This window comes from Saccopteryx bilineata, chromosome 1 (assembly GCF_036850765.1).
Source record: "Saccopteryx bilineata isolate mSacBil1 chromosome 1, mSacBil1_pri_phased_curated, whole genome shotgun sequence".
In the NCBI taxonomy this organism is placed as follows: Eukaryota; Metazoa; Chordata; class Mammalia; order Chiroptera; family Emballonuridae; genus Saccopteryx; species Saccopteryx bilineata.
The window spans coordinates 140,491,647-140,505,839 of NC_089490.1; the positions used below are offsets into that span (position 1 = coordinate 140,491,647).

The window sequence follows — 14,193 nt, forward strand, 5'->3', positions numbered from 1 at the left end:
GAGAGAGACAGAGAGGGAAAGCGCGGCGGAGGGGTGGAGAAGCAAATGGGCGCTTCTCCTGTGTGCCCTGGCCAGGAATCGAACCCGGGTCCTCCGCACGCTAGGCCGACGCTCTACCGCTGAGCCAACCGGCCAGGGCCAGCCCTGGCTTTTATGTCTGTGATTTGTGCCTGTATCTCCTGGGATGGGTTTGAGGCACTTTGCTGGGGCAGATGTTGAGATGGGAAATATTGAAGCTGAGCTAGATGCTGAAATGTGGAACATTCAGGCAGCTAGCATCCTACCCTGAAAGACCCTGCAAACTAGGTCAGGCCCTCAGCTTCCTGTGTCTTACGCTATTTAGGGGGTTGTCATGTCATCCTCAAACCATGAAAGGACAGGTTTGGGCACAGAGAATTTGACACTCAGGTCACCTCCTGTTGTTTCTGAGTTTTAGTGAACAATTAAAAAGAAAAATAAACCCATTCAACATTCAATTCCTGGTGAGGATGAGCTTTGGTAAAGTGCCAGTTGTGTTTTCTTGCCCCTTTATTTGCATTTCCTGTTTCTCTTATCAGGGGATCCCAGAAAGAGAGTGGGAAGAGGCCAGGACTCTACTCCCAAGGTCAGCTTCTTCCTGGAAGGAGGGTCATTAGGTCCTGAAAGCAGAACAAGGGGCTGGGTTTGCGGACTCCCAGACATGGCACAGGTTTTCTCTGTCCCACAGTGAAGGGCAACATGGACAAGGTGAGATCTGGGGTTCAGCCATTCAATGGCCATCACTGCAGAGACAGGATTACTAGTCCAGTGTGTGGCCTGGCCCCTCTGTAGGCTGGATTTAGCATGCAGGTTGTGTGCAGTGGGGGGTATACAACAGGCACCCATGTAGGGCAGCTTGTTAATATTTTTATTTCAGGAAAGGCAGATGGGAACCATGCTGCCGGCGGCTATGGGACACTGGTGTGCCAGAGGAGGATGTTTTCTGTCAGTGGAATGGAGCTCAGTGGAACAGAAGCACTTATATTTATTTATTTGTTTGTTTGTTTTTAAGTGAGAGGAGGAGAGATAGAGAGACAGACTCTTGCATGCTCCCGACCAGGATCTACCCGGCAACCTGTCTGAGGTCGATGCTCATATCATCTGAGCTATCCTCGGTGCCTGAGGCTGATGCTCAAACCAGTTGAGTTACTGGCTGTGGAGGGGAAGAGAGAAAGAAGGGGGAGAGGGAGGGGAAGTGAAGCAGGTGGTCACTTATGTGTGCCCTGACCAGGATCGAACCTGGAATGTCTGCACACCAACTGACACTCTATCCACTGAGCCAACCGACCTGCCAGGACCAAAAGTACTTGAATGTGCAGAAGTGTTTAGTGAATGTCTTATTGCATTATATGGGATAACATGTGTTTCACAGAGAGTTTGGATAAACTGAAATTGGGGTAAGATTAAGGTGAAGTGGGGACTGAGCATGAGCCATATGGGGACCACAGGGCTGGTCTTCCTGTGAGGTTAAGATCAGCTCTGCTGGTGGGTGGGGACCCCAGCTCTGCCCTGTGACCTCTAGTAGCCCTGTCTCCTCTCATTTTCCTCCCTACAACAGGAGCACTGATAGCTGCATAGTGAAGATAGGGATGGGTTTTGTGAAAGAGGTTGCCTGTTTGCCGCAACAATCCAAGTCATTGTGTTCAGTTTGGTGGCAATTTCTGTGGAGGGCCTGTGTCCAACAAATCCATGCAGCCCCCTCTGATCACGGCTCAAAAGCTGGTCACCCACTTGGGAGGGGGACACACCAGACACTGCCCTGTAGGCTCCTTTGTCCTTCCTGCACACCAGTGTTCCCTGTGCTCTGACCTGCTTTGTGCCCGTCTGTTGACACATCACTTTGGGCCCCTGGGACGGTCATCATATGGGCTAATTGGAGGGACACAGGGGACCTAGCAGGGTGAAGTGGTCTTTGTTCCCTGTGGCCCAGGCCCCTGACTTGTTGGCCAAATCCATGTGTGGGCCTTGAAACAGCACGAGCATGTTACACCTCAGTGTGAGGGGCAGGTGTCAGGGGGATGGACACTCCGCTACCCCACAGGGGTCATCACGCTAAAACCATGTGATGTCTGCAAACCCCACACATCTTGGTGGTCGGCATCCAGGAAGTGCAGATGTGGGAATCTGAGAGACCCTTCAGTGGAACAGTGGTGGAGGAGGTGGGCACTGGGGTCAGAACTCCTTGGAGCCTCTTTTTGGGAGAAGAGAGAGAAGTTGGTAAGAATTTGGAAGGTGTTCATGAAATAGAACAATTTTTTTAAAAGGGGGAGATAGCTATGGCACCAAAGAGCAAGCCCCATAAAAAAAAAATTGATAAAAGCTGACCAGTTGGTGGAGTAGTGGATGGATTGTCAACCTGGGATGCGGAGGACCCAGATTCAAAAGCCGGAGGTCGGTGGCTTGAGCAAAGGGTCATTGGCTCAGCTAGAGCCGCCCAATCAAGGCACATAAGAGAAGCAATCAGTGAACAACTAAGGTGCTGCAACTACAAGTTGATGCTTCTGATTTCTTTCCTTTCCTCAAAGGAAAGGAAAAATTAAAAAAAAAAAAAAGTAAAAAAAAAAATTGATAAAGCCCTGCCTGGATAGCTCAGTTGGTTAGAGCATCATCTGGAAGTGCAGAGGTTGCCAGTTCGATCTCTAGTCAGGGCACATACAGAAGCAGATGGATGTTAATGTTGCAAGCTGTCTCTCTTTCCCTTCCTCTCTCTCTAAAATCAATCAATAAATTTTTTTTTCAATAAATTTTTTTTAATTTTTTTTATTTATTTATTTTTATTCATTTTAGAAAGGAGAGAGAGAGAAGGGGGGAGGAGCAGGAAGCATCAACTCCCATATGTGCCTTGACCAGGCAAGCCCAGGGTTTTGAACTGGCGACCTCAGCATTTCCAGGTCGATGCTTTATCCACTGCGCCACCACAGGTCAGGCCAATAAATTTTTTTTTTAAATTTACAAATGCCACTTCATTAAAATTAGGAACTTCTGGGTTTTTTTTTTGTTTTTTTGGGGTTTTTTTTAAAATTTTTATTTTTCTGAAGTTGGAAGCAGGGAGGCAGTCAACAGACTCCCGCATGTGCCCGACCGGGATCCACCCAGCATGCCTACCAGGGGGCGATGCTCTGCCCATCTGGGGCGTTGCTCTGTTGCAACCAGAGCCATTCTAGTGCCTGAGGCAGAGGCCATGGAGCCATCCTCAGCGCCCGGCCCAACTTTTGCTCCAATGGAGCCTCGGCTGCGGGAGGGGAAGAGAGAGACAGAGAGGAAGGAGAGGGGGAGGGGTGGAGAAGCAGATGGGCGCTTCTCCTGTGTGCCCTGGCCGGGAATCGAACCCGGGACTCCAGCACGCCAGGCCGACGCTCTACCACTGAGCCAACCGGCCAGGGCCTATTGTATTGATTTGAGAGAGAGGGTGAGAGAGACAGGAACATCGATCTGATCCTGTATGTGCCCTGACTGGGTATCGGAACTGGCAACATCTGTGCTTCGAGATGATTTCTAACCGAGTATCCGACCAGGGCAAGCACTTCTGGTTTTTTGAAGAATGCTGTTAAGAGAATGAAAAGACCAGCCATGAACTGGGAGAGAATCTTTGCAGAACTTGCCAGATAAAGCTCTAGAATATATGAGGAACTCTCCAGAATGGATGAAGAACTCTCATAATAAGAAAACAGCCCAATTAAAAAAAAATGCATTAGAGATTTGAGCCGTTTCACCAAAAAAGATATAACAATGACAGATTAGTCTGTGAAAAGATGTCCATCTCATTAGTCATTAAGGGAATGCAAATTAAAACTCAAATGAGAGATTATTTCATACCTAACAGAATGGCTAAAATAAAAAACCTGATGACACTAAATGCTGACATAGATGAGGAGCAGCTGGAACTGTCTTTTATTGCTGATGGGAATGCAAACTGCAGCCACTCTGGAAGGTAGTTCAGCACTTTCTCATAAAGTTACACATATATTTACCATAGGACCTAGCAATTACACTCCTAGCTATTCATCAAGTGAAATGAAAACTCATGTCAACACAGAAACTTGTACGTGAATGTTTATGGCAGCTTTACTCATTAGTCCCCCAAATTGGAAAGACTCAGTGTCCACAGCTGCCAAATAGATGAAGAGACTGGTATAATCCAGTGGCTAATACTCAGCAGTAAAAGGAATGGACTTAGTGACAGCAGTATGGACGCATCTTAATGGCATTATGCTGTGTGTGTGGTCAGCTGGATAAGAGACTCCAGTAGGTGTCCAGGTTTTAACCTCTGATGCCTATGATTGTGACCTCATATGGAAAGAGGACTTTGTAGATGTGATTAAAGATCTTGAGATTGGAAGAGTTATCCTGGATTATCATCTCAGGTCTGGGATGGGGAGCTAAATGTAATCACAAGTGACCTTATAAGAGAGAGGCAGAGAAGTTGACAAGAAGAAAAGATTGGCCCTGGCTGGTTAGCTCAGTGGATAGAACATCAGTCCAGTGTATGGAAGTCCCAGGTTCAGTTCCTGGTGAGGGCACACAGGAGAAGTGACCATCTGGTTTTCTTTCCCTCATTCTTCCCCTTCTCTCCCTCCTCTGTCACAGCCAGTGGCTTGATTGATTTGAGCATCTGCCTCAGGTGCTGAGGATGGCTTGGTTTATTCGAGCATTAGCCCCAGACAGGGGTTGCTGGGTGGATCCTGGTCCAGGTGCATGCAGGAGTTTGTCTCTTTATCCCCCCTCCTCTCACATTAAAAAAAAAAAAGAAGAAAAAGAAGAAAAGATTATGTGTCCTGGACAGATAGCTTGGTTGATTACAGCTACATTGCAAAGGTTGCAGATTCAATCCCTGTTCAGGTCACATACAGGAACAGATCAGAGAGAGAGAGAGAGAGAGAGAGAGTGTGTGTGTGTGTGTGTGTGTGAAAAAAAGCCTGATTGGTAGTAGTAGTGTGTGTGTGTGTGTGTGTGTGTGTGAAAAGAGCCTGATTGGTAGTAGTGCAGTGGATAGAGCATCGGCCCAGAATGCTGAGGTCACTGGTACGAAACCTGAGGTCACCTGGCTCGACTTCAAGATCACTGGTTCAGTTCCTGGTCAAGGCATATGAGAAGCAATCAATGCACAGCTAAGTGGAGCAATGAGTTGATTCTTCTCTCTTTCTCTCTCCTCCTCCTTCTCTGTCTCTCTCACTCTCTAAAAATAATAATAATTTGAAAAGAAACTATAAAAATGAGAAGATATGTGACCACAGAGGCAGAGGTGGGGTGATGCCACCTCAGCCAAGGACACCTGGAGTCCTAGAAGCTGGAAGAGACAGGAAGGATCTTCCCCTGAAGCCTCCAGAGTGAGCACAGCCATGCCAGATTTTGGCCCAGGGATGCTGATTTTAAACTTCTGGCCTCCAGGACTGTAAGAGACTAAATTTGTTTTAAACCACAAGTTTGTGGTAATTTGTTAAAACAGCCACAGGAAACTAATGTAGTGTAATTCTGTCTACATGACCTTCTGGAAAAGTGGGACAGAGAACAGTGGAGATGGGGGTGCAGTTGGAGTGAGGGTGGGCACACTGGATTCTAGCAGAAAGGATGATAGTCTAGTACAGTGTGCTGACTGCGTCTACTTGCTGATCCAAGAAGAAAACATAATGTGTGGGAGGGCGTCAGGGCCACAGTGTCAGGTGATTTGCACTTTTCTAATCCTCAGGGTTTCTTGAAAACTTTTCCCTAAACTTTGTGGGTCCTGATTGACACGTGGCTTATAAGCTGCTTGTTGTCCTTTTTCTTGCTTTTATGTGTCTGTCCCATAATGATGATTGTGCTGCTGGCTGTTCTCCTAGCCAAGGGGAGGGGCAGCATTGAGCCCTTGTTCAGGCCCCACCCAGGTTTCCCAGCTCAGTCCTGAGCTAGCCATGTCCAGTAGACTGACCTGGGTACGTGTCCCAGTCCTCCCTTTGTGTCTGTGGTTCATGGAAACGGCCACTCATGGTTGCAGACACTGTCTGAACTCTCCTTGTCTTCAACATTCTGCTCAGAACCTGCCAGGAAGTCTTAGGGAGGGTTCCTGAAAGGCATTTCCTAATCCTCTGTACTTTACTGGAAAGGAGGGGACAGTTGCCAGGAGCTCTGCAGCCAGGCCTTTTCTTGGGACTTGACCTCCCCCTTTCCTGGCACACTCCATTCAGGAAAGTTGGGTCCCAGCTCTGCAGAATCACATAGATTCTCTTTTAGGAGAATTAGATGCTTTCTCTTGTGTCACTTTCTGCAGGCACCTCTGGGTTGCAGGGGGTGGGGTGGTCAGTCCAGATAATCAGCAGGGAGTGCACTGACCTGGGTGGTGGTAGCACTGTGTCTTGTGGGCATTTTAGGACTTGGATGCTGCTTCTCATGCATGCCCAGCTCTGCATCTAGGTTGGGGCAGCCCTTTTTGATCTGCTCTGTGTACCACGTGGTCTTTTCCACATGCATGTTTTATTTTAAACATTTTCATGGGGATGTTCACACGTAGATGGAACAGAGAATAATGATAGTCCTCGTGCCGCCACCCAGCCTTACTCTGTGAGCATCTCACCACATCTCAACTCTTTCTGAGGAGCATTTTTAAAAAAGATCCCAAATATCTTTTCATTTCAGCAATATCTTTTTCAGTGACAATATTGAATGTCAACAGGTATGGACTGGTTTTTGTAGACACAGCTTTGGTGTAGCTCCATGAGAATACTGAGGCCCAGCCCCTGGAATCCTGCTGGCTGTCTTCACAGTGGCTGGGTCAAGTTGCATGCCAACTTGATGCTTGTCCTGAGCAGCTCCCAGTGTCATCTCTGTTTGAGACTAGTGGGAGATGGTACAATGCCATACAGGGGCCTGACACGGCCATTAGGGGGGCTGAGCTTCCTGAGGGCCCCTACATGTGGTAATCTGTAGCACTCCATCCTTTTTCCCCTGTGCCATCCACCTACTGAAGAAACCAACAGGTTGGTCCTTGGAATTTTCTGTTTTGGTCTGGCAGTCATTCTCCCCTTGCTTTTCCCGTGGCATTGATCAGCTCAGGGTTCCTCAGCCTGCGCCTGCTGGCGTCTGGGATGGGCTTATTCTTTACTGTGAGGGCCATCCTGTGCACTGTGGGTGTTGGGCAGTTTTCCTGCCTCCACCTATCAGGTGCAAGGAATACCCCTCCCCCAACCAAGTCAAGACACCAAAAATGTCCCTTAGGGCAGAATCATCCAGCACCATGAGTGTAACTCTGTGCCTTATCCTCTGGCTTCCTCTGAATGGGTAGCTGGACCTGCAGGTGGATTTCCTAAACTATTTTCTGTTGCCTCGCCCTCCAAGGCTTTTCTCTGTGGGCAGAGATAAGGGTATTTTGGCCATCTCCATATTCTCCTTGTTTTTTTAAATTGAATTAATTGGGGTAACAGTGGTTAATAAAATCATGTAGGTTTCAGGTATACAGTTCTACAGTACATCTGTATATTGTGTGTTTATCATCCCAAGTCAGGTCACCTCCTATCACCATTTATCCCCCTTTTACTCCTCCTTGTCCTTGACTCATCTTATTGGAGAAGGTTTACAGGCCAACATTTGTGCCTCCTCCCATAGGGCTGCCCAGTACCCTGACAGTCCCCTCCCTGCACATTCCCCATTTTCTTTTTCTTTCTTTTCTGTGTGTGTGTGTGTGTGTGTGTGTGTGTGTGAGAGAGAGAGAGAGAGAGACAGACAGACAGGAAGAGAGAGAGATGAGAAGCTTCAACTCATAGTTGCAGCACCTTAGTTCATTGATTGTTTTGTACGTGCCTTGACTGGGGGGCTCCAGCTGAGCCAGTGACCCCTTGCTCTAGCCAACAATCGTTGGGTCATGTCTATATGATCCCACACTCAAGCTGGAGACCCAGCGCTCGAGCTGGTGAGCCCGCGCTCAAGCCGGTGACCTCGAGGTTTCAAATCTGGATCCTTAGCATCCCAGGTCAACACTCTATCCATTGTGCAACCACCTGGTGAGGCACATTGCCATCTTTCCTACATGGCTTCTTCATCCAGGTGATGCCTCCCCTCCCCAGAGAGGGAGCTGCCAGGGGAGCCGAATGATTGCAGGATGCAGATGTCCCTCCCCTGTTGCATTGAGGCCTCCTCACTGCCTGCCCCACCAGGCCTCCCTGGTGCAGTGCCAGCAGTGATGCTTGTCCTGAGCAGCTCCCAGTGTCATCTGTGTTTGAGACTAGTGGGAGATGGTACAATGCCATACAGGGGCCTGACAGGGCCTTTGAGGGGGGGCTGGGCTTCCTGAGGGCCCCTCCATGCATGCTGTTCAGGAGAGACTGCAATGGACAGTTTGGGCCCTGGGGGGGGGGGGGGTGTATGACTTCTGAGCCTGCACTGCGAATGATATAACCCCCAGAAGTTCTGAAGAGAATTGAGGCATTACTGTGATGTTGCCTGCAGTGCTGTTCCTGGTGCGTATCCAGGGAAGTTGTGTTACCTGTGGTTTGCTAATTTTGGTGTGGAGGCCAACCCAGAAGCTGCTGAGGCAACAGGGAAATGGGTAATAGACCCTACTGGTCCCGGGATGCTACCCTTCCATCCTGCTGTGTGGATAAGGTAACAGGCCCCCCACCAAACCTTATGAGCTCTCTGCCCCTGCAGGGAGCAGCCATCCAGAGCATGATGGCCATATTCCCTTCAGAAACCCCTGAGCCTTCAGGATGGCCTAGCTGCTGGGGTCCCAACTAGGCTGGGTGGGTCTGGGAGTGATGCTGGTCCTGCTGCAAAGGAACCTCTGATTCAGGCTCTGGCTGCTCACTCAGAAGACATGTTGGTGCCAAACCCACCTTCTGGGGGGGCCCATGAGCTCTGGGTAACCCCTGTGCCTCCCACACCACCACTGCCTTGCATTTGCACCACACCTTCCCACATTTAGTGCTGTGTCCAAAGCCTGTATTTTGTTAATGATTATCTATGCCTCAGACTGGCAATGATCTTTTACAGAAATGTAACTTACTCTTCATATTCATACACATTTTACTGTGCCTAGTGCTCTTGATCATCTGTGAGACCCATTTGTCCATTTGGTCTCACTCTCCCTTCTCCTGAAGAACTTGCAGAAGCTTTCTTGCAGTGCAGATCTGCTGCAAACAGAGTTTCTTGGCCTTTGTCTATCTGAACAAGTCTCTATTTCATTTTCTCTTTTCACTGGATATAGAATTGGCAGGGTTCTACCCTCAGTTCTCTAAAGATACAGTTGTTATCGATGCCCTGATGGGATAGCTCAGTTGATTGGAATATCATTTCAATGTGCAAAGGTTGTGGGTTTGATCTCTGGTCAGCACATACAGGAACAGATCGATGTTTCTGTCTCTTTCTCTTTCTTTCTCTTTGTTTCCCTTTCTCTTTCTCTAAAATCAGAAGAAGGAAGGGGAAGGGGAAGGAAAGGAAGATGGTACCTGTTATTGTTAATGGCTGTAGAGAGATAGCCTGTGGGAGTCACCCGTGTGCTTGCGTGGTAGTAGCAGTGACATGGTCTGTTGTTGACAAGGGCTTGATCCTGCTGGAGGGAAGAGACACCAGACAAGCCCATGTGGCCAGGAGCCTACCTTTTCAATGACATCCTGGCTACAGAGAGACACATAGTTGAGGCTAGCCCTCCCAGAATCACAGTAAAAACCTGGGCTTTTAGGCCTCTTGGCTGACTTCTCCAGTGCGAAATGTCTCATTCTCAATGCCTTTGGGAATGAGCGACCTTGAAAGAAAAGAGTCTTTCAGATAGATAACTTGCTACCAAGCCAGTTATATGCTTCATTGGATGGTCCATAGGGAGTGTGTGGTTGGGGAGGGCAGACTAGGACGTGTGATTTCTGGGGGTGCCCTGGTAGAGTTCCATCTGGAGAGGTGCACCTTTCCTAGTTTCTCTCCCTCCTTACCCTAAATCCTGCCTTATGTCATTGCCATCAGCATGGCCCCTATCCCCCAATCCTCTGGAGCGCAGAGGTCTTGCTGTGTGCAGATGGTACACATGGTGCTCGAGTTAGCCCTGGCTGACCCGTATGTGGAGATCTGGTCTGAGAGATCTGAGGATAAAAGAGGCAAGCGCCATGTGCTCTCTCTCTACCACTATGGTGTCCTAAATCTCTACTCTAGCTTTGAACCTGCTGTTCCGTCTGCCAGAAACACCCTTCCTTCCTGGTTTTGATGATCTGATGTCAGCAGAGAACTCATAATAATGACAGGCAGGGCCGCTTTGCTGCAGCATTGCCTGTGCTCTGGTATTCTGATGTCTCTGCTTCCCTTCCACCCACGTTATATGACTCGGGTGTTAAACATGGCAGACAGACAGGAATCTCTCCCTGCCTGTTCAGGGATTTTCTCTGTGTTTTGTGATGTTGCTGAAAGTCCCCAAGGCTTCAGTAAAGGTCTCTATGGCCCTCATCTGCTGATCTAGCACACACTGATTTGCTTTCTGTCTCTTTAGTTTTGCCTTTTCTGGAAACATATAAATGAACTCACAATGCATGGTGTCACATGTTGATGCCTCTCATATAGCCTGTGGTGTCGAGATTTGTTCATGTTCTATCCTTTGGGAGTTTGTTCCTTTTATTTATTTATTTGTTTGTTTGTTTATTTATTTATTTATTTGTAGTTTTCCGAAGCCAGAAACGGGGAGGCAGTCAGACAGACTCCCGCATGCGCCTGACCGGGATCCACCCGGCATGCCCACTAGGGGGCGATGCTCTGCCCATCCGGGGCGTCGCTCTGTTGCAACCAGAGCCACTCTAGCGCCTGAGGCAGAGGCCACAGAGCCAATCTCAGCGCCTGGGCCAACTTTGCTCCAGTGGAGCCTTGGCTGGGGGAGGGGAAGAGAGAGACAGAGAGGGAGGGGGAGGGCTGGAGAATCAGATGGGCACTTCTCCTGTGTGCCCTGGCTGGGAATCGAACCTGGGACTCCTGCACGCCAGGCCGATGCTCTACCACTGAGGGAGTTTGTTCCTTTTTATTTCTGGGCAGTGTTCTTTTGTTTCTCTGCCCACCAACTGATGGACATTTGGGTTGTTGCCACTTTGCAGATACTAAGAGTAATTCTACATGCACATTTATGTATCAGTTCTCATATGGATGTATCTTTTATTTTTCTTAGCTAATTCCCAGGAGTAGAATTTCTGGGTCATGTGTTAACTCTGTGTTTAATCATTTTAATTAATTTTTTTTTTTATTTTCCAAGTGAGAGGAGGGGAGATAGAGAGACAGACTTCCACATGCACCTCAACTGAGATTGATTGGGCAACCACATCTAGGGCTGATGCTCTGCCCATCTGCAGGCATGATTGCAGCTGAGCTATTTTTAGCACCTGAGATGGAGGCTCCATAGAGCCATCTTAAGCTCCCAGGGCCAATGTGCTTGAACCAGTCAAACCATGGCTGCGGGAGGGGAATAGAGATGAAGAGAGAAAGGGGAGGGGAGGGGTGGAGAAGCAGATGGTCACTGCTTCTGTGTGCCCTGACTGATGATCAAACCTGGGACATCCACACACCAGGCTGACACTTCATCCACTGAGCCAATACAGCAACCACACAAGTGTATGTTCTCACCAGCCATGGATGAGGGTTCTGGGGTGTTCATCTTTCTTGTTCTAGCCCTTTTGATAGGTGCACAGTCTGCGCTTCATCAATGGGTAACAGTGCTGAGTGGCTTCTCACTTGCTCGGTGGCCATCTTTTCATGTTTTCTTTTCATCTCTCTAACTGAATTCCAAACAAAGAACACTTAGATGTTGTGTTTCTAAGGGCCATGCCAGAACAAGAACCCCACCGGTACTGCGCTTCTCATCCTCTGACCAGCAGCCTAGGCAGGGGTCTGGTGGTGGTCATGGATTGGGTCAGCTGGTTCCGAGTCTGCTTTGAAGGGAGCCTGGTCCCTGTCTCAACAGCACCGTGGCCTCTGTGCGTTTAGGGGCTGGTTCCCAGTCCCAGAGCAGAACAAGGGACTGGAGGATGTCCCTTTGTGACAGCATAGCAGTATGGGGGGATATGTTTGGAAGTGTGGTTTCTGGAGAGTGTTAGATCCCATGGAGGGAAGTGCTACTATACAGAGTGACCCTGCAGGTCTACTCCAGACAGCAGAGTCTTTTGAGATTTTTGACAAAAGTGGGGGCTCCTGGTTAACAACGGGGGTGCATGTGTGGCCCTCATGTCCAAACTAGCAGAGATGTGTTTCTCATATGCCCACAGCCATTAATTCAGCAGCTGACAGACCCCCAGGCTCTGAGAGATCAGCCACCTATTAAATCCTGGCTTGTTAGTTGCTTCTTTCCATGAGGATGGAGCCACTCCACTCCTCAGAGCTGCTCTACCTCCCCAGGGCCTGCTGTGGGCCTGACATTCTAGGTGAGAAGCTGACAGGCCAGTCACTAAGGGAGTTATGGTGGTGGGGATGTTGAGGGGAGTCTTTCTCACTCTAGGGCCAGGGTGGAGGGTCACTGGTAGAGATGGGAAGGCCCAGCCCCCTGCTGCCATGCAGAGGAGGTTGATGGGAAGGAGATAAGCTGGCACAGGGGTGGATTTGGGCCCTGTGGGTTTTGGGGAATAAGGGAGCGGGTCATGGTGACAAGCCAGGATCACACTGTGGGTGGCATCTACTACACTAGGTGGGTTCTCTGGGCCCAAGGTTAGGAGAGGAAGCACAACCCTCTATCTGGATCCTCATTCTTTCTTAAATTCCACCAAAGGCTGATTTCTGAACAGCTGATGCTTATTTGGAATTTTATACTAAATGTTTTTTTTTATGACATTTGGAAATTCTGACTCCCCAAGCACATCCTGCCAGTGGTGGAGGGCCACAGTAACTTCATCAGCCTGCCTCCTGGCCAGTGATGCTTAACCACCCTGATTTTCATTTGGAGGTGGTGTCTCTGAGTCAGAGTAGCCTGGGCTGATGATAGTTTTGGCAGACCAGTAAGGGACTGCCCACTGGCTGTGTCTCCAGTCCTCCACTCATGTACCCTCAACTCCAGCTCCCATGCCATTCAGGAAACTCCTATTGATCCTTCAAAACCCTACTTGAGTTACCTTTCCTGTAGTTTTCAAATGTGTGTGTTTTTTCTTACCTTTCCTGAACACACAGTCCTTACCGTGTTCCTTAAATAACTAGAAGTGATGCTCCGGATTTCTAGGTATCTTTATTGACATTTTTTTCTTTTTTGCTTTTTTGCAGGATTCTGTTTCACTGAGACCATCAATTCAGTTTCAAGGAAACCAAGGGGTAAGTTGTTTTATGTTACTCATATTTGAAATTGTGGCACTGGTACAGTTGGGGCCTATCTTGACTTGTAGGGCCCAGCAGTAATTGGGTGCAGTGTTTGGTCCCATTCACCTCCCTTATTCGAGGCCAGTCCCCATGCCAGGCTGAGCTCTGCCTCTGGATGTACCCAGGCTGGTCCTGGGGCCCATGGGGTCCACAACAGGCCATCCACAGGCAGAGAAGAAAACTGTCTAGTGGCCCCCAGAATCCCTCTTTTCCTTCCTGTAGCAGATTTGTACCTGGCTACCAGGCCCCCAACCCCTGTTCTGACCCTGTCTCGGAGCTAATTAAAACCTGTGGCCCCAGAGCCCAAGCAGTATCCTCTCTCCATCTCTTGGGTGGGGCAGTTGTCTCCCTGTATGTACCCAGGACCATGAGTGTTTGTTTTTCTGGTACTGGGTTGGAGAGTTATAGAAACTCAGCACCCCCATTTGATGCTGAAATGTACTTTATTCTAAAATTACCATGTTAACCGAAAAATCAGGGGATGAAAGAAAGGGCAAATTATTCACAGTCCTTGCCCTTCAATATTAGGACCACCCCCCAGTACCTCCTACCCACCAAACACCACCAGTTTTTTCCTAGTCTTTATTGCAAGTCTTTTGTTTTTATCTGAGGAGTTGCCACATGGATCTGTTTCCACCTGACGGCCAGCTGTCTTCTTACAAAACTGGGGAGAACTTTGTGTTTCACCCAGCCAGGGTGTTCCATAGAGGGAGCCTTTAGGAGATGCACATGTCAGCGTGTGCGCATTCAGAGATACCACGATATGCTTGTGGGGTATGCAGGAGCCTGTGCCATGATCCACAGCAGGACTTCTTCCTCTTCAGGGAGACTCAGTTTCCCTCTTTAAGACCTTCAGCTGATTGGGAGAGGCCCACCCAGACCATTGAGGGTTCTCTCCTTTACTTA

The 14,193-nt window shown here is 48.7% G+C and overlaps 1 protein-coding gene across 1 annotated transcript in view; it reads left to right on the top strand.

Moving 5' to 3' along the window:
• ISYNA1 (inositol-3-phosphate synthase 1) overlaps nucleotides 1-14,193 on the top strand; it is an 85,661-nt gene that overhangs the window by 37,645 nt on the left and 33,823 nt on the right. The window contains exon 2 of the mRNA XM_066269405.1: nucleotides 13,195-13,242. Within this exon, the coding sequence (XP_066125502.1) occupies nucleotides 13,195-13,242 (48 nt within the window). The remainder of the gene's footprint in view (nucleotides 1-13,194; nucleotides 13,243-14,193) is intronic.